At 40.4% G+C, this 25,595-nt stretch overlaps 4 protein-coding genes across 4 annotated transcripts in view; 2 read left to right on the top strand and 2 right to left on the bottom strand.

Moving 5' to 3' along the window:
• The first annotated feature begins 1,845 nt into the window (after positions 1-1,845).
• ASY1 (DNA-binding HORMA family protein) lies at positions 1,846-6,012 on the top strand. Its single transcript, XM_078591466.1, has 21 exons — positions 1,846-1,862; positions 1,909-1,996; positions 2,635-2,731; positions 2,829-2,897; positions 2,988-3,080; positions 3,240-3,363; positions 3,480-3,549; positions 3,630-3,671; positions 3,747-3,875; positions 3,962-4,075; positions 4,207-4,231; positions 4,298-4,342; positions 4,446-4,570; positions 4,646-4,658; positions 4,736-4,929; positions 5,004-5,154; positions 5,229-5,305; positions 5,371-5,434; positions 5,505-5,662; positions 5,730-5,816; positions 5,881-6,012. The coding sequence occupies exons 1-21, from the start codon at positions 1,846-1,848 to the stop codon at positions 5,977-5,979; spliced, it is 1,881 nt and encodes a 626-aa protein (XP_078447592.1). The 3' UTR covers positions 5,980-6,012.
• Positions 6,013-6,141: 129 nt separating this feature from the next.
• On the top strand, positions 6,142-7,372 carry TSO2 (Ferritin/ribonucleotide reductase-like family protein). Its single transcript, XM_078591101.1, has one exon. It carries the CDS (start codon positions 6,190-6,192, stop codon positions 7,183-7,185), a length of 996 nt encoding a protein of 331 aa, XP_078447227.1. The 5' UTR covers positions 6,142-6,189; the 3' UTR covers positions 7,186-7,372.
• A 13,992-nt stretch (positions 7,373-21,364) lies between these two features.
• LOC144716284 (cation/H(+) antiporter 1-like) lies at positions 21,365-24,253 on the bottom strand. Its single transcript, XM_078591398.1, has 3 exons — positions 23,472-24,253; positions 21,832-22,398; positions 21,365-21,753 (listed from the first exon to the last, which is right to left on the bottom strand). Exons 1-3 carry the CDS (start codon positions 23,831-23,833, stop codon positions 21,450-21,452), a joined length of 1,233 nt encoding a protein of 410 aa, XP_078447524.1. The 5' UTR covers positions 23,834-24,253; the 3' UTR covers positions 21,365-21,449.
• A 564-nt stretch (positions 24,254-24,817) lies between these two features.
• LOC144716283 (cation/H(+) antiporter 2-like) overlaps positions 24,818-25,595 on the bottom strand; it is a 7,391-nt gene continuing 6,613 nt past the window's right edge. The window contains exon 3 of the mRNA XM_078591396.1: positions 24,818-25,550. Within this exon, the coding sequence (XP_078447522.1) occupies positions 24,947-25,550 (604 nt within the window). The 3' untranslated portion in view covers positions 24,818-24,946. The remainder of the gene's footprint in view (positions 25,551-25,595) is intronic.

Below are 25,595 nucleotides of genomic sequence, written 5' to 3'. Positions count from 1 at the left end.
AGTCCCACGTGGATGAATATGAATTCATTTGGATTTTAAATCTTAGATTTCAACCATGAGTAATATATTTTCCTGTTAAAGGATCCCACTTTTAAATGAGTAATTAGAATTTAAATCGAGCCTGCATTGTTCCATGTGGCTGAATGATTAAATTATTGTAATTAAAATATTAACCATATTAAATATACATTTCCTGGTATAAAGTTCCACTTTGAAATGAGTATCTAAAATCCAACATAATTCTATGTGTCCAAATGACACATTTATTCCAAATAAAACCTTGACTTTCTACCATTATAAGATATATTTTCAAGTGTTAAGGCCCACTTTAATTGGGTTGTTAAAATTCAAATCCATCCAGAGTAATGCCACGTGGCTGAATAATTAATTTGTTTGGATTCAAACCTTAAATTTAAACGATGTGTTATTTATTTCTCTGGCATTAGCTCCTAATCTTCATTGGGTGTTTAAATTCCAATCCATTTATCATAGTTCCAAATAATTAAATGATTATGATTAAAACCTTAAAGTTTTAACGATATGTAATATATATTTCCAGCCTAAAGTCCCCACTGTTAAATGGGTACTTAAAATTAAAATTCATCCAACACAGTTCTACGTGGCTGAATTACTAATTTCTTCGAATGAAAACCTTCAATTTCAGCTACATGTAAGATACTTTCCTGTCAGAAAGTCCCACCTTTAAATGGACATTTAAAATTTAAATCCATTGAGTGTAGCGACTCGTGGTCGAATAATTAATTCCTTCAGATTAAAAACTTAAAATTCAGCCATAAGTAAGATATCTTTCCTCATATAAAGTCCCACTATCGAATGGATATTTAAGATTTGAATCCATCCAGCATAGTTCTACGTAGGGAACGACACGTTCGGGACGTGACGGGATGGATGACAATCCGTGACCGACGGTGACGTGACGAAACTTTCGTCACGTCACTGTCCCGTCACACGTCCACTTATTTTGGAAAAATCTGTCACGCTCGCGTCACGTGTCCCTCTATGCGGCGTCCCGTCACGTCCCTGTCACCGGAACGACGTCACCGTCACATTTGACGGGAAAAAAATGTGGAGGGGAATTTTCTATGGTTTTTCTTCGGGAAATATGGATAAGAGAGAATTGGAGGGGCATATCTCCAATTATTTTTGGGCGGCGTCCTTTTGTGCGCGCGAATTAATGCAGGGACTTTTCTGCAAAATGCCAAGAAATCGAGTTAGAGACGCCACGCAGCGAAATATTGGCTGTCGGAAAGCTTAGATATAACGATCTTTAAGCTTTTTTGGCCATTTTTAAAGTTTTTAAAAATCTGTCATGGCCGTCAGCTGTGACGGCCGTCCAGTCACGTCACCCGTTCAAGACCCCGGTCATCGTCACATCACCGTCACGCCCAGTTTGTCATCCGTCACCGTCACCGTCATGTTATCATTCACTTTGCCGTCACCGTGACCTGTGACGTGACAGATGATGGCTGCCGTTCCCTAGTTCTCCATGGCCAAAGCGCTAATTTCATCGGATTAATACCTTAAATTTCAACCATAAGTAATATATTTTCCCGGTTTAAAATCCCATTTTTAAATGGTTACTTAGAAAGTACTAATATCCTCATATTATCACCGTTAATAAATAAACCCCGCCTTGCGTGGGTATTTCAAATTTAAATCCACTGAGGAGAGGATAGGAAAGGGTATTTCCGTCATTTAGTTATCCGCCGCGTCGGGCTTTCTGTTGGCGCCACGTTCATTTGATATATAAAGACGAGCCATTCGGAATCGTGAGTATGATTCTTATTTTTTTGTCGACTCACTGAGCTAGAACACCTGCAAAACATGGTGAGCTACCGAAAGTTCATTCTCTCGATTTCTGCCAAACTGCGAGTCGTCTTTTCTGAGATTTGGATTTGGTTCATCTTGCTGTGCTCAGGTTGTTGCTCAGCGAGTGAAAGAAGCAGAGATCACAGAGCAGGACTCCCTGCTGCTGGTAACAATTTTCTGCGCATTCAACTTCTTAGAATTCATTGAATATTTTTGAATTTTCGTTTCATCGAATTGCTCTTTGATCCGCGCTGTGCGTGGTGGTCTGCTGTTTTCGGATGTAGTTGTAATTATTTTTTGATGTTTCGATTACTCTAGACTGTGTTTAGTCCAGGTTGGACGTACATTTTTGTGCTCTCTGATTTGGGAGAGGCTGGAATAAATCACTCGAGAATTCATCCGATGATCTCATATCTGATAACGAAATTCAGATCCGTTTATGATGTTCGATTACTCTATAGTGTGTGTTTAGTTCAGGTTGGACATACATTTTTTTTTCTCTCTGATTTGTGAGAGGCTGGAATAAATCACTCGTGAATTCGTCCGATGATCTCATATCTGATAACGAAATTCAGATCCGTTTATGATGTTCGATTACTCTATAGTGTGTGTTTAGTTCAGGTTGGACGTGCATTTTTTTGCTCTATGATTTATAAGAAGGCTGGAATAAATCACTCGTGAATTCATCCGATGATCCCATATATCATATGAAAATTCAGCTCCATATTTGGATCTCAGAGACAATCACTACATTTTTCGTGTCTTCATTGATTCATATTTGTCTCTCTTACTTTGGTGGATTAGACTCGAAATCTTCTTCGGATTGCGATCTTCAATATCAGCTACATAAGAGGTCTCTTCCCCGAGAAATACTTCACTGACAAGTCAGTTCCTGCGCTAGGTGAGACAAAAATACCTTCATTAGTATTAGCACTCAACATTCAACTCCACCTTCGGTAATCAAACGGTATGAAATTTTGTTTTGCTGTTATGTGCAGAGATGAAGATCAAGAAATTAATGCCAATGGACGCCGAGTCGCGTCGACTGATCGACTGGATGGAGAAAGGTTTTATTTTTCTACTGACAAGTATTTCAGACTATGTTAAGAACAGTTGAGATGTTCTAATTTAAACTATCATATACTTGAAAAAATCAGGAGTCTACGATGCGTTGCAGAAGAAATACCTGAAGACGCTATTGTTCTGCATCTGCGAGAACATTGAGGGACCAATGATTGAAGAGTATTCATGTAAGTCTTGGGAATCCCATCCAAACATCATTAATACTGTCTATTTTTTTGTTCTAAATATCTCTTTGTGATTGTAAGGAAACATGATCAATACCTGTACAAGAATATTTTTTAAATTCTTCATCCAATCTTTCCGGAAAATAACATTCTTAGTTGCAGTTTCTTTCAGCTACTCAACTTCCGACAACGAAGAGGTATCAATGAACATTACTCGCTCAGGGCACAAAAAGCAGGGAATGACATTTAAATCGAATTCCACAGATATTACTCCAGATCAAATGAGGCATGATCAGTTTATTATTAATATCAATAATTTTCTATAAAATTATTTTCTTATCACTTGTCGATTATTCCGCACTTTTGTATACTAGATTATCTCTTAAACGATTTAAATTACAGGAGTTCTGCCTGCAAGATGGTGAGGACTCTGGTTCAGCTAATGCGAACTCTTGATCAGATGCCCGAAGAGGTAACGAGAACTATCCATATGATTAACGAGTTTTTTCATTTGGTTTCAAAGTAAGCAATCGCTCTTGCCTCTCTTTTCAGCGTACCATCTTGATGAAACTCTTTTACTACGACGATGTAACGGTACGCAATCGTCGAAATTGAGAATATTTGATTATTTAAAAAAAAAATCCTAAGTTTTTGATGAGTTGGGTTCAGCCGGACGACTACGAGCCCCCCTTCTTTAGATGCTGTTCTGAGAAGGAATCCATAAATTCATGGTCAAAGACCCCTCTCAAAATGGAGGTTGGGAATGTCAACAGCAGACACGTCGTATTAGCTCTCAAGGTTACCTCAAAAGCAAAATATTAATTTTTTTATTAATAATTTCCTTATTATTTTTTAATATTAAATGGCCGGGAATCGTTTTCCAGGTCAAGAGTGTCCTTGATCCGTGCGAAGACGAGAACAACGAGATTGCCGACGACGACGAGGATAGCACGGGAGCCCGCTCAGGACATGAAGACGAGTCATCTTCAGAGGACGAGGCAAGATATTTTCAGATGCTATTTAAAATTAAATTAAAATTAAAATTAAAATTTATTTTTACTCACTTAAAGTAAAGAATCCGTAGTCCAGTGGCTTCTCATTTTCCTTCTTTTTTCTCAATATTTTGCAGGACCAGTATATTGCGGCGCCAAACGGTAATATCTCGATGTCTAATTTTCCACTGCCTAGGAAATATTCGCTCATTTTTAAGTATTTTCCAGGGGGGGATAAGCGTCCTTGCGAAGATTTAATGGGCGCAGAAGAAGGTGACATTCAAGGATACTAAGAATCTAAAAGGATTCTTTTATTAATTTTAAATTGTCAGTTATTTAATTCTATTTTTCTCTCCTAAATTCTTTTCCCCTGTAGAGGACACCGAAGATGTTGACCACGAGGAGCAATGTACGGCACGTATTAGAGAGTGGATCGTCTCGAGACACGTGGACACCGTGGATTTCTCTGAAATCTTATCCAACTTTTCTGACATTTCCCTGGTGATTAATCTCTCTTTAATCTCTCTCTCTTCAAGTGGATATTTAAAACCGCTGTTTCCTGCGCTTTTTCTGCAGGCGTTGGCAGAGGGTACCGACAAATATCCCCCCGCTCGTCACCCACTAAATATCATGATTTCCACGTCTTTTTAATTTCTTTATTTGCAGAAATAATGGAGAAATTCCTTAAAGAAGGCTTGCTGTCCAAATCCGGCAAGAATTGTTACGCCATCAACGCCGGGAAGGTAATCGAGGACAGGCAGGACGATCTCCGAGACGAACCTCTCAAGGTAAAGGAAGAAACCGAACAGCCGGATGCACCTCCTGAGAAACAACTCGGAGAAAATTACATGTACATGAAAGTAAGTATATATTAAACCCCTGCTGAATATTAATATATCATGGCCGACGAAATTAATTCGCCTTCTCTCTCCAGGCCCTATACCACGCTCTCCCGATGGAGTACGTGTCGGTTCCAAAGCTTCAAAGCAAGCTGAACGGAGAGGCCAACCACAGCACGGTGAGGAAGCTCATTGACCGGATGACCGAGGAAGGCTTTCTTCACACCGCGGTCAACAAACGACTAGGTTGACTTCATTTCCTTGCATTATTTCCGAGATTTCAATAATTATTTGTAATTTTATCAATGCGTTTCTCGCAGGAAGACGCGTCATCCGTTCCGACTCCACTAGCAGGAAGCTCGTCGAGGTCCGGCAAGCCCTGGATAAAAAACGCGAGGTATTTAAATCCGAATATTCTTTGAATTTGCAATCATGGAAATTTATGTGCTGTTTTATTGGTAGGCCGGAGAGACGACGGGAACGGACCATCCCTTCGACTTCAACACCCTCGACTTCCCCCCAAGCGGTAACCCCTCCAACCGAATGAATCCCGACCGTGCATCCCTTTAATCTCGACGGCTGGGATTGCATCTCAGGGTACAACCCAAAGGACGGGTCCACCATCGCGGGGCTCCATTCCTTCGGCTCGGAGCTCACCCGCACCCGAGGCCGGTCCGACGCGCCCCACCACGGGTCGACCCACACCCTGGCCTCCGCCGCCGGCTCGGGCCACACCCCCATCAGCAAACTCGAGGTAATTAATTAATTAATTAATTAATCATTGACCGTCATTCTAAAAGTCAACGCCTCGCCGTCCCAAGCCGATCCCCACCATGGAGAGCGGCACCTCCGGCCGGCCCCCTCGAAGCGTCTCCACCCAGGACAAGCGCGCCCGCAAGTCGAGCACGGTAAATAAATAAATAAATAATTTACTTAATTACTCCACCCCACGTCATCAACTCCCCGGTGCAGGTCAAGGAACCGATTCTCCAGTACGTGAAGCGCAAGCGGGGCCACCCCGACCCAGCCCCAGCCCCAGCCCCAGCCCCAGCCCCAGCCCCAGACAAATAATAATAAACCCCGCCGCGTAATTCGTAAATAAACAAATATTAAAACAGAAAAACTCCGGTTTTTTTAAAAGGCGGCAAAAAATTTGAAACCGCCGGCGGCGCGCCTTGCAGGGGAAGGTGGGAAACAAAAAAAATCCAAATCCGCTGCTATAAATAAAACCCCTTCCCAGAAAGACCTCCATCGTCCACAATTCCGCCGCAACCTCTCAAGATGCCGTCGGTGCCAGAGGAGCCGCTGCTGGCTCCGAACCCGGACCGGTTCTGCATGTTCCCGATCAAGTACCCGGAGATCTGGGAGATGTACAAGAAGGCGGAGGCGTCCTTCTGGACGGCGGAAGAAGTCGACCTCTCGCACGACCTCCAGCACTGGGAGCACGACCTGACGGCGGACGAGCGCCACTTCATCACGCACGTGCTGGCCTTCTTCGCGGCGTCCGACGGCATCGTGCTGGAGAACCTGGCCGGCCGGTTCATGGCGGAGGTGCAGGTGGCGGAGGCCCGCGCCTTCTACGGCTTCCAGATGGCCATGGAGAACATCCACTCGGAGATGTACAGCCTGCTGCTGGAGACGTACATCCGCGACCCGGCGGCCAAGACCCGGCTCTTCCACGCGGTCGACTCGGTCCCCTGCGTGGGCCGCAAGGCGGACTGGGCCCTCCGCTGGATCGCCTCCTCCGAGTCCTTTGCGGAGCGGCTGGTGGCCTTCGCCTGCGTGGAGGGGATCTTCTTCTCGGGGAGCTTCTGCGCGGTGTTCTGGCTCAAGAAGCGGGGGCTCATGCCCGGGCTGACCTTCTCCAACGAGCTCATCTCCCGGGACGAGGGGCTTCACTGCGACTTCGCCTGCCTGCTCTATTCTCTTCTAAGGAGCCGGCTCTCGGAGGAGCGGGTCCACGCCATCGTCGCCGACGCGGTGGCCATCGAGCGGGAGTTTATATGCGACGCGCTGCCGTGCGCGCTGGTGGGGATGAACAGTGGGTTGATGGCGGAGTACGTGGAGTTTGTGGCGGACCGGCTGCTGGTCGCTCTGGGGCATGGGAAGCTGTTCGGGGCGGGGAACCCGTTTGACTGGATGGAGCTTATTTCGCTGCAGGGGAAGACGAATTTCTTCGAGAAGCGGGTGGGGGAGTACCAGAAGGCCTCCGTCATGTCCAACCTCCGCGACCCCGCCCAGACCCGCCACGTCTTCAAGCTCGACGAGGACTTTTAGATAAGTCTCTCTCTATCTCTCTATCCTCTGCGCTTGTTTCTTTTCGCTTCTCTTTGGAGACCCTTTTTTTAGTTTCTTTCTTCAGTTTTTTTCTAAATGCTTTACCGGAGTTTCGTCTTCCTTCTTCTATAGTGGAATTGTTGTTATTAGTGCTCGCTTGTACATGAAATAGATGCTTTTAAAGTCATTTTATTGAACTTGTTCTGCCCAATGAACTTTCATTGGGTGTGTCACTTTTAGTATTATTTTCTACGTTTTTTGTGTGTGCTAATGTTAATGCTCGCTTGTGCACAATTAGATGCTTTACACTCGTTTTTTTTGAATTTGTTCTTCTCTATGGACTCCTGTTGTTGGGTGTGTGTTTCTTTAGTTTATTTTTTGATTTTGTAGGATTTTTATTTTGTGTGGGGCTAAATTAGCTCTGAGAGAAATGTCATATGCTCGCTAGTTTTGGGTGTTATTATTAATGGTCGCTTGTGCACTATTGGATGCTTTGTGACCACTTTCTTGAACTTGTTATTCCCTTTGAACTATTGTTTGGTGTGTTTTTTCTTAATTTTTCTGTTTTTTTACGGATTTTATTTTCTTTCGAGTGTTATTGTTAGGGCTCGCTTGTGAAATACTGAATGCGTTTAAATCCGTTTTCTTAAACTTATTCTCCTCAATGACCTTTCATTGGTTGTGATATTTTTTATTTTGTGTGGGGCTAAATAAGCACTGTTAGAATGTTAAGTCTTTATTTTTTTTATTTTGATTTTGTAGGATTTTTATTTTGTGTGGGGCTAAATTAGCCATGAGAGAAATGTCAAGTGCTCGCTTGTTTTGGGTGTTATTACTAGTTCGCTTGTGCAGTATTGGGTGCTTTGAAACCACTTTCTTGAATTTGTTATTCTCTTTAAACTTTTGTTGGGTGTGTTTTTTGTAAGATTCTCTGACTTTTTTTTAACGAAATTTATTTTCTTTTGAGTGTCATTGTTAGGGCTCGCTTGTGCTATATTGGATGCGTTTAAATCCGTTTTCTTGAACTTGTTCTCCTCAATGAACTTTCATTGGTTCTGTTATTTTTTTTATTTTGTAAGATTTTTATTTTGTGTGGGGCGAAATTAGCACTGTTAGAATGTTTAGTGTTTGCTTGATTCGATTGTTATTGTTAGCGCTCGCTTGTGCACTATTGGATGTCTTCAAACCCGTTTTATTTAACTTGTGCTTCACTATGAACTTTCGTTGGTTATCTTTTTTTGATTTTGTAAGATTTTTATTATGTTTGAAGCTAAATAAGCAGTGAGAGAAATGTCGAATGTTGATTGTTCTGAGTGTTATTATTAGTACACCGTTTTATGCTTGAAACCCGTTTTCTTGAACATATTCTTCGCTAAGAACTATTGTCGGGTGTGTTATTTTTTGAATTTGTAAGATTTTTATCTTGTTCAGGGCTAAATAAGCGCTGAGAAAAATGTCAAGTAGTCGCTTGTTTTGAATGTTATTATTAATGCTCGCTTGTGCACTATTGAATGCTTTAAACCCGTTTTTGGATTCCTTTCTTGGGTTTACTCTTGTTCTTTCATTTTCTTGAATTTGTTCAACGTAGGTTGGATGTCTATTTTCTATTGTTTAATACCGTGGACAAATAAACACAAATAAATGTTAAGTGGGTACTAGTTTTCTTTCATAAACAAGATAAGTACTGTCGCCTACGTTAGAAAATCTTGACAATTCTAAAATGCATAATGAATTATATGGACGCATTTTTAAATCACTTAAATGCCAATAAAATTTTGACAATTCTAGTCGCTCCATGTGTGTCCTGAGAACGATTTAATTCGATGACGAGCAAAAAAATAGTCTTTACATATAATAATACATGAAAAATCAATTTATTTACTAACTAAACATTTTAAACTAATGGATGATTCTCATACAATTCAGAATCAATAACTAATTTAAAAATGGTTTTATAAAAATATTCATCGAGTAGTAAAAATAATAAACTAACGCATTTGAAGTTGAGGAAATCTATAAAAATAGCATAAAACACTAATTCGCATTATTAGATAAAGTCAAATTTAGTCATACGGAAGAACAGTCAGTCTGTGTGCTGACATTTTACAACTGAAATGAAATAACAGAAGTTGAACATAACTTACCAACTCGAACTGAATAATCAGTGAATTTAAGTAGGTAATCATGATTCTTAGAGACCCTTTTTCTTTTAGCTTTTTCCGGTGGTAATTTACAGGAGTTTTATTTCTCTACAGAAGTATTATTATCAGTACTCGCCTGTACACCGTTAAATGTTTTATCAGGAGTTTTGTCTCTCTTAAACTTGTTCTTCTCTATGAACTTTATTTGGGGGGTGTTTTTCCATTATTACTATTATATTTTGATTTTGTATGTTTTTTTTGTGTAGAGCTAAATAAGCACTGAGAGATGTTAAATGGGAATTAGTTTACTTTTACAAAGAAGAATAGCACAGTCACGTACATTGAATTGACACACCATTAAATGGATAATTAAAATGCTGGATAAGGTATATTGTTTATAGTTACACGCAACCGGGGCATTAATATTTTTTCTCACATAGTAGATAAGAAGTGTCATCTAATGGGTGGGACCAAAATACAGGTTTATGTGTACTGGTAAAAAGTTGAACACAACAGATGAAAATTAGCGATGACCGCATTGCAAGATATCTGATCACTCTTTTGGGGAGCTTGATATTTAGTGTAAGAGCATGCATTCTGACCCCATACATCTCCTTTGTCTTCACCGAGCCAACCCTTTTTATCGATATTAGTATTATCATTATTACTAACCTGCACATTTTAAAACCTGCCCTAAACCTGTATTTGGATTCCTTTCTTGTTTTTCTTGTTCTTCTTGGGATGACTTTATATTTTTTATTTTTTTTGATCTTGTGTTAATTAAATTTTCTCCCAGGGCTAAATAGAACATTGAGAGAAATGTTCAGAACATTGGTTTAGAGTAGATGATTAAAGTAAATGTGAATTGGTAACAGTTAAACACAACTGGTGGAATATGCAATCGAAGCAAGAGTATATACCTGATCACTCTTCAGGCAGCAGGATATTTAATGTAGGATTATGCAATAGATAAGGTTTTGCATTCTTATCCTGAAAATCTCATTTATCTTCATTGGGCCATCCCTTCTCTCCAGTACTAGCCTTCTTTAGGATTCTTTAGTGATGATCTTATTAACTGTTATTTTTATAGAAACCCTATATTGTTGGATCTTTTTAGATAATTGAGATTTTTGTGAGGCTTTTTTGGCTCACATGCACAATCACCACAGATATTCAATGTCTTCATTGACCCATAGATGGGCAGTGAAAGGCAGAGTGACAGACAGGAAACTGTGTAGAGCTTCACAAAATACTCACCTCACAGTCTCATTAAATCACATTAATGTCTATAAAATATTGAAATTTTATTTTCTTTATGTGTCCCTGAGAAGTAAAAATGAAATGATTATCCCAATGATCCACCAAGACTATTATTGGCCAAAAATTGGTGAACAGAAAAGCGATACGTGGAAAAACGTCATTTAATCTTGACAAAGTGATGTAAATCCGTGACAAGCTTAAAATAAGTCTTAGAAATATATTCTTACATGAAAATTTAATTTATTCAAGAATTGAACGTCAGAAAAATAATGAAAAAATACCGTAAAAATAGATATTTAATAGTTGCTTTAAATCTCTTTACAAAAATATTACTTGACTTATAAAATTAATTTGTAATGAATTCAAAGTTGAGAAAAATGGTAAGAATACCAAATAAATAAATTGGCGTAATTCAAGAACTTCAGATTTAATCATATCAAGTCATGATAGCAGACATATATTATCATCGTTTCTGTGAAACTAAACATGTAAAATACATATTTAAATGTGTTAATTAGCATGTTATCAATTTTGCCTACCGCAAGGTGCCTTCAAAGTGTTCTTCTTGGTAAATCTGTTGGACCAAAGAACAATTTCTCTATTTGGCTAAATATAACTACTCAAACTAAATAGCCTAAGTTGAACAAAACTTACCAGCTCATACAGAATCATCATTGGGGTTTGAGAAGTACCGGTCATCACTATTGGACCACGCCCTCAACATCATCAATATCTCAATTCTTTGTATGTGGAGGAGGGTGGCCTCAAAATTAGGGTTAAAATTACATGGATAGTCCTTTTGAGTTTATTCAACAAAATCTTAAAACATGTAGTCACATAATAAATCTATCGAGTTAGTATTTAATAAGACTGATATGAGTAAGATGAAGGATAGATGATAGAATGTAGTGAGAAATAGAAATGGAACATGATGTGAAGAGAAGATGATGAGATGAGGAGTTAGATAAATAGATGGAGCGAAACTCATTTTAATTCAGGTTCACTGTTTTGGGAAAGATGGATGATGATGCAGACTGATGCTAATGGTGTGAGAGGTAATGGTGATGGTAAAATGATTTGTGATGAAATAATAGAGTTGATAAAATCTAATTATGATTATGGGGACATGAAAATGTAATTCAAGATAACTTACCCTAGGTCCTTACATTCTACGGGGGCCGCGATGCTTGGATAATGTAGGCGAGCATTCACATTTCTATTTTGGTCCTCTCCGATCACCTCAAAACACTTAGAAAACCTTTGATGGATCCTCAAATCTTATTCTCTTTCAATCAGCCTACCAAAATAGGAAGAGAGTCCAATTTTTTTTAATAATAATCCTCACTTCATTTTATAGATACAAGGCAGAAATTAATCTCAAAATTTTAGCTTAATTGTCATTCTGGATCATACTATATCATCCTTTGAATTTGATTAATCGTATGCATTGATTTAATTGAAATAATTTTCTCTCTCCACTTTGTTATCTACACCACAAACTTAACTTAGAGCATATGGTTTCACGCCCTTAGTTTTTACGAAGAATCACCACAATCATTTGGTCATATTTTGTTGCCTTTTCCTCGATCAATGATACTGTTGTTGCCACATGTCATTGACAGGAATAAAAAAATGAAGAACATTAAATAATTACATTACTACTACTAATATTAGTAACTGGTGGCTGATAGACTATAAAATAGTGTTAAATATGTCTTATTTAGTTTTGATTTTAATCAATAAATTTAATATATAGATACTCACATAATAGATCCAGATAGTTTACCTAAGGGTTTTCTCCACATGGAACATATCTTAGGGATTTTACGGTCTTGTATGAATATCCCTTTTGATGAAAAGGGATACATATGGAATAAGGGATAATGATGTGATGAAAATTGATGAGATAGGATGGTATAGTAACAATGTATTAAGGATGAGATGAAGAAAAAAATTGAATGGGTAAATAGTCAAATGAAAGTAAGGGACAGAGTAGATAGAGGGAAATTTGTGATGATATGATAGTGGGATTAGATGATGGATAGGCGAATAGGGTGGTGAATGGTGTTAGTTAGGGTTTATGGTAAAGTGAATGTGGGATAGAAACCTGCAATGGAAAATGGCAGGGGTATAATGTAGAGATGATGAAATAGTGAAACAGAATGATAACACTGTAAGGATCTATCTAAATGGATATGTTGGAGACGAATTAACCTCTCCTCTTCTCTGTTGACCTTATCCAAATACTCAGGGCACAAAGAAAAACTTGATGTATCTTCATAGGCCTCACTCTCTTTCAATCGGCCTATCAATGAAGATGTGAGTTCAAAGTTGTTTTCTACAAATATTTGGGGGGTCTTTTTGTCAATCCAACTGTATGGATGTATAGAGGACATAAAAACTCTTATAAGTTCAGATCAATTAGTCTTCTGAATTGTTACATATCAAACCCCTAAAGTTAGATCCTTTACAGCTCATGATTCAATCCTAGTATTTGATTTTCAGCTCGATCGGCCTTTGGGATTATAAGATATCAACCCCGAAAGTCAGATGATTCACAAACACTGATTTAATCCAGATATCCAAATATTTACCCCTTTGTCACCATGTGTCAGGAAAAGCAAGGCACAACGTGTAACTGTGGCACTTATGTGTCTTGAAAGGATTGGCTAATTTTTAAAAGAGCGTCTATGTGGCACTCATAGATGTGTAGCCACGTCACAATTTTACACCTGTCTGGTAAATAAAAAATCGCAAAAATTATTATTTAATTCTATCTATCTCGGTCCACACAATCACATTGATTGAAAATAAAATTACACCTTTTTCATTGGGCCACGTCATTCTTACACTTTAACATAGAATTAAAAATGTTAGTAAATGAATTTTCCGTTTTGGCATTGTGATTTGTGAGGCCATAACAACATGTTTTCAATTATTGGCCAATGCCAATCATTGCCAAAATGGATGATTGGTCAGAATTCAATGGATCAAATGATGACAAAAGGTAGGGAAAAACACTAACCCCAAAGTGTCTTAGTTAGTTCATATAAAATATAATATGAGTACAAAAATAGAAATAACTATGTATTACGACTTAATAAAGTCATATCTTCATGAATTTAATGTTAAAGCAATTCAAGAAAAAATATTTCCTCACTAAAAAAAGTTATTTAATCCTGAATATGAAGTCAGAAAATCCTTTTAAAAACTTAAAAAATTCATAAAATTAAAAATATCATTCTAGAATTAAAAATAATCATTTAAGGGTTGATAACACACATGTATAATCAATTTAATACACATAAAGATATAAATATCAACATAATAAACTATTTAAAAGGAAGGGATAAAATGCTAATGGGAAAAAACTACGAGTTTTTATTAAATAAATATACAAACATGGAGCTATTGATGAAAATTGCTATTTAGATCACAATCAATGCAATTGTGGAAGCGGCGAATGTGCATATAGCTGGAACATTTTGATTCATGGAAAGGGAAGTGATGCCGGACGTCGTCTCAACGGCGTCCGACCGTCACCGAGGGTAGGAACTCGGTGTCGTATCACTAACTAATCGGTTCACGTCCACGACGTCAACCGATGGATATGCGGAGAACAGAAATGTTTGAATGACGATAACGAGGATGATGGTCCTACTATGGTACGTGCAATGCGCCGACAAGCTATGAGAACCAACCCGGAGCGGGGACGGGGTCGCCAAGCTGGGTCGAACCAGCCCTCCAAGTCGTCCGAGGTGGGTCGAGGGCGCGCACGCCGTCGAATGGGGTAACTCCCACTGGAATGCTCACACGCGTCGGGGCGTCCCGACTCGTACCGGACAGGTAAGACGCTCGTCTTTGTTTCGTCGTTCTCTCAATCTGTCTCACTCACCTATCTAACCCGAGCGCGGTGGAGGCAATACGAAAGAGTACTGTAAGAAATAAGGAAACGAGGATCAAGTGGAGAAGCTACCTTCGTCGCGCTGGCGACGGGGGCTTTAGTGCCATTCGCCCAAGGTGGCCTGACTCGTTGGCTCGAGATGATCCGGCTCGGCAGCGCACCAGTCATGCAGGATCACGGCGGTCGGTGCAACTTGCTCGGTGCAGGACCACGACCGGATCAGCGGAGTCCGGTGCGGGCTGGCTCGGCGCAGGCGAGGTCAGTACCGGCTCGTGGCGGCTCGACGGCCGGCTCGACGGCGGGCGGGGCAGGTGAGCTCGGTGCAGCCTAGCTCGGGCAGGTCGCGGAAGCAGCGGCAGCACGCGCGGAGCGTCGACGGTGGAGACGGGTGTGGCGGCGCGACAGCAACGCAGCGCGGCGCGGCTGCGCGCAGCGGCGGTTCGCGGCGGGAGCGGCTCGCGGCGGCGAAATGCGGCTGCGGAGCGGCAGCAGCGGCTCGCGCGAGATCAGGTTCGCGCGGCGGCGCTGTGCGGCGCGACAGTTCGCGCAAGCGGCGCTGCGGCATAAGCGCGCGGCGGTTCGCAGCGGCGAGCGGCGGCGGCAGCGGCGGCTTCGCGCGGTGGCTCGCGAGATCAGGTTCGGCGCGGCGGCGCTGTGCGGCGCGACGGTTCGCGCGGCGGGAGCGGCGGCGGGCGGCTGCTCGCGGATGCGAGGCGGCGGGCCGGCGGCTCGCGGCGGCGGGAGCGGTGCTGGTGCAATTCGCCTCCTCCCTGTTCTCCCTCTCCTTCTTCCTTCCCTCTCTCCTCCTCCTCCTTCTTTCTTCCTCTTCTTCTTTCTTCTCTTCTTCTCCACGACCTGACCCCTTCCCTTCCAAAGGTGCAACTTCTAATTTAGGTCAAAGGTGAGGGAAGCGCCCACCTCTTCCCCTTATATATGGGTGAAGAGGGGCCCTTCCTTAAGTCCAATAACACAAAAGAAAAGGAAGGAAAATAAGCAAGAAAAATAGGAAACGGGCTTGTCAGGCCCAACATAAAAAAGAAAAGGGGGGAAAAGGGTTCCTCATATGGGCCCTTCCCCCGCTACACGACAATACGAATAAAGGGAAAACTATAAGATAAAGTAACTGACTGTAACGGTGTGCTCCGGTGGTCGGCGTTCGCGTCATGCCGAGTAACGGAATGCGGGATCCCGTGTTGCTGCGGCGGCTCGTCGTGGTGGCTGGACTCGTCTCGGTGGCGAGCTGGGTAGTGCTGGCTCCTCGGGTGCTGAGTCGGGGACGTCCTACTGCTCCTCTGCTGCTGGCTCGATGACGACCGGTGGTGACGCGCCATCAGGAAGGATGCAGATTATGATACATACCTTTTGGAGGATTCAAGGGGGGCTTTTTGTTGAGGGACATGTCGGGTTGTAGAAGCCTAGATATGGATGAAGAAATCAAAATGATACGCAGTGGAAGACTTTTGCGAAATCAAACGGCATCGATAAAACCCATGAAACTAAGTACCTTTGCACGGATCGCATCCATGATTTCTTGGATCCCAAAGTAAATGAGTCGAGCTGCTCAAGTGTGCAGCATCTAGACGTATCCACGTGATCCTCTACACGTTTAATCTCCTCGTTAATGAGCCCCGTTCTACCTCCATCATCGTCTTTATGCCATTCCGATCACATCGGGCATGGAGAGGGGGGTGTAGGGAGAGTGTAGAAGAAGGGGAAAGACCTCTAAACAATTCTGGCCTGGGTTAATTTTGTTCACGGCCTTCCCCATTTATACTAAGTGGGTATTTTTCATAAAAACCCCCAAAACTTAAGTATATATTCCAACATCCAAAAGACCATTTCCATGTGACCCTCTAGGCCCATGTATCAATCTAGTTAACGACTCCAACGGCCCAATAACCTTTATTGGCCTTACAAATTAATTAACTATATCATCATACAAATTAATTAACGTCAGATCGATTTAACCCAATCGAAAGGTCGAGACTCCGACACGTGGGGTGCCAAGCTACACCTCGTGTCCTAAAAGATACAAAGGAGTGTGTATCGACTCACTCATGAAACCTGTTCATCATCGATTACCGTGTATGTATAATCCCCCATAAATGTGTGATTGGCTTGCTGGCCACACATATTTTCATCAGGACACACATCACTAAATGATTAAAGTGAAAAAAATGGGGTAGAATCTGTGAAAATATGAATATTAATTGATTAAAATCTATGACAAGCCATTCAAATATTGTCTCTTATTCTTCACGACAGACTCAATTTTGTCCTTCATGAATGATGCTGACTCATCTCTTAAGAATAAGCAATATTTCATTTCTTTTGGATCAAGACTTAGATCCACGATTTCTAAATTCTTCGTGGTTTTAGTTTTAATGCATGATGATCTCAAAACCCATGGCTTATCCAAATTTAATCCTTACCTCTAGACATATGTTGTCATATTATATTTAATATAAATGATAGATGTGATAGGTGTAATATATATTGGGTGCAGGTTCTTTATTTATTAACTTAATATTTATTGAATTATTTTTATATGAGGTATGAGAATGAGAAAGAGTTTTATGCGATCAAATTATTGTATGTCCAGCAAGTCTACCACACATTCCACATACATTGTGTTTTAATTAACACAAAATATTCATTATTATGCATGTACCATGCTCATAATGAGGTCCAATAAAATATGGAATGATTAGAGAATTATGATGAGAGCATATTCAATTTAAACATATATTCTAAAACTTTGTATTTATAGGTTAATCAAGAAGGACATCAAAACACCTGGATAGAATGACACTATTTGCACTCAGTCATATGATGTGTTTGGTTGATCTCATAACCATTAGTATGACAATGTTCCAGATAGATTGGGGGTATTATATGTATCATAACTATTTTAGGGAAAGAGTTTACCAAATTGATCCATTTAAATTCTATGATGGTATTATACATATCTTTGAATCAGGTTGATTTATGCCAAGGTTGTGCAAATGGTCGTTAGTTTGAGACACCAAAGCCATTTTGTGGATGTACATTTGTGTTTTGAGTACGATATGATGGAAATAAATGTGGCCGGCAAGCCAATCACACATTCCACATCTCGTTCCATGTTCATTATTAGAACATATTAATTATAGTGCATGTGTGATGCGTATAATGAAGTCCATGAATACACGATCGAACTTAGTGGATTATGATGAGATTGTAATACGGAAATCACTAGTCTTTAAGCATGTCTTCTAAACATTCCTATTCGAAGGATACACGAGAAGGACATAAAAGTATCCCGGATAGAATAACACTATCTAGCCTCAGTCAGATGATGAGTATGGCCAGTCCCGTAGCCATTAGTGTGGTGACACTAAGGATAGATAGTGGGTGCTCTTTAGTGGAAAGAGTTCACTGAATTGATACGCACGAATCCCTAGATGGTATTGTACCGAACTGTCAATTAGGTTGATTCACGTCACGGTTGCGTAAGTGGTCCTTAGACCAGAGACACCAAAGACGTCTTGTGGACGGACGGTTGTACTTTGGCTATGGCCAACGAGTCTCTAATCATGGGATTCTAAACGGTCTTAGTTTGGGTGCATTAAGAAGTACATGAAGGCGATTGAGTGGTCAGATGGGATAGTCCACCCTCGGTATAAGAGGTGACAGCTTAAGCAAGATGATGCGATGAAGTCCTCGGCCAAGGCAGTGAAATATCGGAGAAGAGTTCTCCGATGATTTCTAAAAGCATCAGTACAAACTCCGATGATCGATTAGGGTTTGACAGTTGACCATACCCTAAGTCATCCAAGGAGCGTCAAGGGGATGGGGGATTATACATACACGATAACCAATGATGAACAGGTTTCATGAGTGAGTCGATACACACTCCTTTGTATCTTCTAGGACACGAGGTGTAGCTTGGCACCCCACGTGTCGGAGTCTCGACCTTTCGATTGGGTTAAATCGATCTGACGTTAATTAATTTGTATGATGATATAGTTAATTAATTTGTAAGGCCAATAAAGGTTATTGGGCCGTTGGAGTCGTTAACTAGATTGATACATGGGCCTAGAGGGTCACATGGAAATGGTCTTTTGGATGTTGGAATATATACTTAAGTTTTGGGGGTTTTTATGAAAAATACCCACTTAGTATAAATATGGGAAGGCCTTGGACGAAATTCACCCAGGCTAGAATTTTTAAGGGGCCTTTCCCCTTCTTCTCCACTCTTCCCACACCCCCTCTCCATCCCTAATGTGATCGGGATCACGTAATGACGCCGACAGAGAAAGAACGGGGCTCGTCAACGAGAAGTAGGAGATCCGACGCGCCGAGGACCGCGTGGATACGTCTAGAGGCTGCTCACTTGAGCAGCTCGAATCGTCTCGCTCTAGGATTGAAGAAATCACGAATGAGATTCGTGCAAAGGTACTCGTTTCAATGTTTTTTATCGATGCTGTTCGATTCGCAAAAGTCTTCCGCTGTGCATCGTTTTATTTTGTTCATTCAGATCTAGGCCTCTAGAACCCAACATGATGTCTGAATCTCTATTTTGGGATTCAAACGGGCTTAGATCAGATGTAGAAACAAGTTCATAGCAGTATGATAGGAGAGTAATTGAAGGAAAATGATGTGATGAAGTCATAACCAATGAATTGAAAAAATGAAGAGAGAGTTTTTTAGGTTGACCAATTTCCCAATGTATTAGTCCTAATAAGTTTAACAATCATAATTTTTAGGTGACCATACCTTTATTCATCGTAGAAGTGTCAAACGAATGAAAGAGTTATACATTCACATTAACTTATGGCTTAAGAGGTTTCATGAAAGAGTAAGTGAGCTCATTTATGCATTTTAAACACATGGTATAGCTTGAAATATCACTTTTTTGATAATCAGCCTATCAATTAGGTTATATCAATCTAAGATTAATGAATCTAGACATTGAATAAAATTAATGAATTAGGTTATCCAATTAAAAATTATTATGATTATGGATTCATAAACTACAATAGTATTTGGGCAGGTGCATAAGGTTTTAGATGACAGATGAAATATTTAAATTACAAGGGTTTTTTATTAAAAAAATCATATTAAGAATAACAAGGAAGGAAATCCCAAACACAATATGCTGATGTAAGGACCTTGTGGATATCCTCATGCACTCGCTCCCTATGTGACTAAAATGGGACTAGATTATCCTAAATATATGAGGGTACTTACTGAGTAGAAGATGAGGATATTAAACATGTTGAGGACCTTGTGGATATCCCCATATTTTAATTTTACCTATACACCTTGCCACGACTCTTTGGATTCCACACGGATAATTGGATCATCAGCAATTTTGGATTTAATCTCGAATGCTTTTTACTACATAACTTTCCTACTGAGTGAATCATTTTCTGGATCATTGAATACCCCTGGAGGGGTTAGTTCCCTATCAGCAAAATAAAATGAAGAAACCAATTTAGAATTTTCAGAAAACAACTTATTTGAACCCTACTCCTTGTTGTTGTATGAGCTAGCTTTGGCTCTCAACATCATGAGTTTAAAATTAGGGCAATATCAAGGTTTCGTTTTGTCACCTGTGGTCTAGTTTGATGATCCTTATTGATTGGTTCCTCTATTATTTAATAAGATATATTTTAAAATACACTTAAAATTAAAACATTATTATCCTTAGTTCGAGGTAATAACTCCAAAATAGTAATTATTCCAAACTGAGACACATTTTCATGCCCAGACATACAAAACCCATATGGTGTACTCCATTTGGGTTCTATATCAATATTGTTATATATCAATAATTACTAAATAAATGTATGTATTACAATTTTCTTATGCACATGATAAGGATTTCCTTTCTGTAGACTGACCCAAATAAAGTGTTTAACATGTTTTGTGCGACTCTAGCCCCTATTATAATTATTAAACGATATAATTAAAAAATGATCCCAGAATGCCTTTTCCTATTATTATTCCTAAATAAAGGTTCAAGGATGCCAATTCATTTCATGTTCGTCATTTATAAAAAACAAGTAATGTTACACTATAAAATTATATTCCATGATATCTTTTAGTGATCTCAATTTTAGACCCAAATCTATTGAGTCTTCCTTAACATTTTTATAGATAACTGAAAGTATTCATGTTAATTCATTAAAATTTACACCCATGTGAATTTAGAGTAATAACAAATTAATTTAAAACAAAGCATATTTTAATTAATTTAAACTTTAAAAACTCATGCATATTAGTTCAATAAACAAAGTGATCTCACCTAAAAAAATTGAAAATTTCCATGAACTCTACAAATTATCAAAATTTTTGGTAAATAACATTATTAATGAATTTTAAAAACTAAAAATAAATAAATATGAATGTTGACCCAAACGTTTCAGTAACTGAATGAATTTCCATGGTTATTTATTTATTTATAAAATAAGTCCTATATTTGTGTCATGATGAGCTTCCAGTGCTATTTTCATTCATTTGACCTTCACTGACATTGGCTTATTTTCTCTTCACGTATGTGAGGATACCTCTGGGGTTTAGCCATGGCCCATGGGTTTTTTGTCAACATTTTCAGATCCCTTCTTTAGAGGAATAAAACACTAAATAAACAGCCCGCGGAATCAAATACCATTATCTTAGTCTTTGATTCTTCAAGAAAACATTAATTCCCTCCTCCATGAAAGATATTGAGACATAAAAAAGGAAATCTTTCACATTCATCTGAATCAAAACCGAGTGCCCAGACATGGGCATCGACATGTTTAAGAATCCTATCCACATTCCTCTGAATTCTGAAACCCAAGTTGTTATTGATCTGTACCATAAAATGACTCAGGAAAACAGAATCAATAAGGTCCATCTCTCTCTCTCTCTCTCACACACGCACACACAAATACACTCATACACACACTATCTGACTAGTTGGGGAACCATTAAAAGATTGCAAACTCATCCTCTTCATCGTGGTTGCTCTTGCTTGAGCCAATGTTCTGCTGTACCACAAGCACAGACCCATGAACACTGAAGTCAGAGGAAGAAAGAAGGTCCCCAACAGGCCCAAGCTCTGGGCACTCTTCCCAGTCATTAAGCCCCATTAGAAATGGCGACAGCCTCTGACTACCTCGCCCCACAACAAAGAGCGTATACCTGCTGTCCATCCCCTTCAGCACATCTAAAGTCTCCAAAGAGTTCTTCACCTTCTTCTCCACAAAGCTCACCATCCCAGACACAACAAACCTGAACAAAGACAAACAAACAACCATCTCTAAGCAGCCCAACAACTGGCATTCAAAAAACTAAGTAAAACTCCTTCACCTGGTGTAGAAATTAGAGAGGAAGATCTCATCAGCTTCACTCTCCTTCTCATGGTTGTTGATGGCCATAAGCACTTCTTCTCCTCTTGCAGCCTCAGTCTCCACTTCAGCTTGATAACTATCAAGGTAAGTGGGCCTGAACCTTAACACGCTGAGGCTAACTGTAGGGTTCATGGCCAGCCTTCCCCCCAAAGCCAAAGCTTCACGGTCATCAGGCCCTCCAAAGAACAGTACCATAACATGTCGCCCCTCTGTTGAAACTAAGTTGAAGTTTCTGTCAACGAAGATAGCCACTGAACAGGGAGATTGAGAGAGAGTCTTCCTGTTTACAGACTGTATTGCTTCTTTCTTTATCACCATCCTCCCATCTATTCTCTGGAACTTGTGAAAAGGGAGGAGGATGATGGATGCCCTCACGTCTTCAGCTCCGTTGATAATATCCTCATGCATGTTTGCAAAGGAAGAGACTGCAGTCACTTGCCTGACTGTGATCCCTGTCTCCATTGTGAAGACGTCCACTCCTGCGTTGATCTGCCTGGCTTGGTCAGCCCCACCTTCATCTTCTTCCCTGAGTAATCAAGAATTAGTTTCTGTCAGTAAATGAAGAGAGAAGGTATAAGTAGAGAGAGAAACAGAGGGGAAGATTGAGCATTAGATGATTGTGTTCATCATTATCTTGGTCTCGTTCAAAATGGTGTTATTATCTTTTATTCTTATTGGTATGATCGAAATCCAGGGAAGATTGTACATGAGATGATTCTCATTAAAAATGGTGATTCTATCTTTTGTTCTTATTGATATCTTTGATAATTTCCTTCACCTAAATTTTGCAGGTGGAGGGTGAAATAATGTAAATGATATTCTTGGGATTTCTTTTTATGGATGAATCAGTTATTAACAGAAGACAGAGAACATGCCAGAATTCATTGAATAACGTTGATGTTGAGGGGAAGTAACTTTTTTTACACGGATTCCATGGTTTCGGAGCTGGAGAAACATAATCCATGGAATCAGTAAAAAAAAGTGTCTACCCTTCAAGATAAACCTTCTTCAATGAACTCAGGGATGGTTTTGGAGAAACTTAATCCATGGAATCAGTAAAAAAAAGTTTCTACCCTTCAAGATAAACCTTCTTCAAGGAACTCAGGGATGGTTTTGGAGAAACTTAATCCATGGAATCAGTAAAAAAAAGTTCCAACCCTTCAAGATAAACCTTCTTCAATGAACTCAGGGATGATTTTGGAGAAACTTAATCCATGGAATCAGTAAAAAAAAGGTTCCAACCGTACAAACCAAACCTTCTTGAACGAACTCAGGTATGCTCTGGAGAAACATAATCCATGGAATCAGTAAAAAAAAGGTTCCAACCGTACAAACCAAACCTTCTTGAACGAACTCAGGTATGTCCTAGAGAAACCTAATCCTGTTTATTCTATCCTAAACTCCCATTTATTAAGGATAGAATTACCCCCCTACAAAATAATAAAACCCCACGCACAAGTAAACTCTCTAAATCCCATTTTATCTTAATCGAATCACTCTCTGTTGGGTTTAAATAAAATCGAATGCTGCAGTAATCACTTACGGGGGTTTCATCAAAGAAATTAAAACTGAGGAAAGGGCGATCAGAGTTTTACGTACTCGTCGTCGTCTTCTTGCTGGTGGTAGAGGGCGGTGGTGGTCGTCTTGGCGGTGAGCTCTACGAGCTGCATGACGTAAGCAGCGATGGCGGCCTTGTCAGAGCCGCTGGCGAGCTCGACGAGGCTGAGCATGGCGGGAAGGTCTTGCACGCCGTGAACGCAAGCGAGAAGACGAAGCTCGGATTCTACTGTCAGCGATTCAATGGCTTTGGAGCAGAACTTGAGAGACTTTCGCTCTCTTCTCACCACCATCGCCACCGCCGGACCGGTGATCAGCGTGCTCAGCACCACCATCGCTATCATGGCGGAGGAGGCGTCTGCCGACAGCCACTGTGGAGGATCAGAGGAAACCCTAATTTGCATGGGTTGGTTAGGGTTAGGGTTTCATCACGTTGAGACCCCAATCCATGCCGATGATGATGATGATATTAATGGTGCTGAAATGATGATGATGATGATAATGGTGCTGAAATGATGATGATGATGATGATAATGGTACTGAAATGATGATGATGATGACACGATGATATGATGATGATAGATGATACGATGATATGATGATGCTGATGATGTTGACATGACCATTGATACAATGAAAATGACTCAAATATGCTCAAAAGATGCTAAGAAATGAGGGAAAATATTGTCACAATCTATCCTTATTTCGTCTGATAACTCCGAGGAAATATGGGTTCAATGATTGGATGGATCTTATGCATTGAAATGCGTATTTTATGAAAGTATGATCATAGGATGCATGCATCTCATGGTATCCTGCGCCATCGGACGACTTGACAAAACCCTAATTGCATGGGCTGGTCATTCAGAAAAAAAGGTTTCATCACGTCGAAACCCCAGTCCATGCCAATGAGGATGATGTTGACATGGCCCTTGACTTCTAAAAATGACTCAAATATGCTACAAAATGAGAGAAGAAATTGTAAAATCACAGGATATATGGGTTCAAGGCATGCATGGATATTATGCATAAAAATGTATCTGTTATATTTACTTCAAAAGGATAAATGAAATCCCAACCTCCTGAACGTAACACATAAACATGAGTTTCTAGAGTGCTTTACAATGATTTAATATACCACATGCATGATCTTAAGATGCATGAACCACATGTTATCTATCATAAGCCATCCAGACGACTAGACAAAACCCTAATATGCTACAAAATGAGAGAAGAAATTGTAAAATCACTGGATCTATGGGTTCAATGCATGCATGGATATTATCCATAAAAAGTGCCTCTAATGAATGCATGTATCTTATGCCAACCTCCTGAAAGTGCCTTTAATTCAAAATGATAAATGAAATCCCAACCTCCTGAAAGTAACACATAAACATGAGTTTCTAGAGTGCTTTACAATGATTTAATACACCAAATGCATGATCTTAAGATGCATGAACCACATGTCATCTATCATAAGCCATCTAGACGACTAGACAAAACCCTAATTCCAAGGGTTAGGGTTTCATTACGTTGAGGCCCCAAGCCATGCCGATGAGGATGATGCTGACATGGCCCTTGACATTGAGGAGAAAGCCCAGGACAAGGCCCTCATAGAACCTGATCTTAAGGTGGCGAGCAGCAATTAGAGTTCCAAGTAGCTTGCTTGCGGTGCTACAAAACACCATGATAAGAACAGCCCAGAAGAGAGAGCCTCTGAGAGCGCTGAGATCAGCCTGGAAGCCAGCGTAGCCAAAATAGATGGGGAGAAGAAAATTGTGAATTGGGTAAGTGAGCCAGTTTATGAGAGTTCTTGCAGAGCTGCCTTCTCTGGGGAAGAAGAGGCCGAGTAAGAAGCAGGTCATCATGGCGCTGTAGCCGACGGCTTCGGTGAGAGTGGAGACGAGGAGGACGAGGAGGAGAATGGAGACGAACTCGAAGAAGGTGATGGTTCTGCGGTGCTTGTTCCGGCGGTTGATCCAACGGACGAGAGGGCGGGAGAGGTAGATGGAAAGGACGAGAAGAACGGTGGCGATTATCGCTCGCATGGTCTGCTGGAAGGCGGTGGCGTTGTCGGAGAGGAAGATGGTGCCGCACGCGGCGACGAAGAGAAGGCCGGACCTGCGTGGGGAGAGAGGTAAGCCTTCTCTGTCTACGGATGGTTGA

Source organism: Wolffia australiana, chromosome 20 (assembly GCF_029677425.1).
Source record: "Wolffia australiana isolate 7733 chromosome 20, ASM2967742v1".
Classification (NCBI taxonomy): Eukaryota; Viridiplantae; Streptophyta; class Magnoliopsida; order Alismatales; family Araceae; genus Wolffia; species Wolffia australiana.
This window is presented reverse-complemented; position numbering and strand designations above follow the sequence as displayed.

Excerpts from the sequence above, each read along its gene's own strand:
- ASY1 (XM_078591466.1), top strand. Across the intron at positions 4,232-4,297 it reads GTATATTGCGGCGCCAAACG|GGGGGGATAAGCGTCCTTGC; the intron begins GTAATATCTCGA and ends AGTATTTTCCAG. Across the intron at positions 5,663-5,729 it reads CCCCCATCAGCAAACTCGAG|CCGATCCCCACCATGGAGAG; the intron begins GTAATTAATTAA and ends CGCCGTCCCAAG.
- TSO2 (XM_078591101.1), top strand. The coding sequence starts at position 6,190 with ATGCCGTCGGTGCCAGAGGAGCCGCTGCTGGCTCCGAACCCGGACCGG.
- LOC144716284 (XM_078591398.1), bottom strand. The coding sequence starts at position 23,833 with ATGCAAATTAGGGTTTCCTCTGATCCTCCACAGTGGCTGTCGGCAGAC. Across the intron at positions 22,399-23,471 it reads CAGCAAGAAGACGACGACGA|GGAAGAAGATGAAGGTGGGG; the intron begins GTACGTAAAACT and ends TTGATTACTCAG. Across the intron at positions 21,754-21,831 it reads CTCTCTAATTTCTACACCAG|GTTTGTTGTGTCTGGGATGG; the intron begins GTGAAGGAGTTT and ends GTCTTTGTTCAG.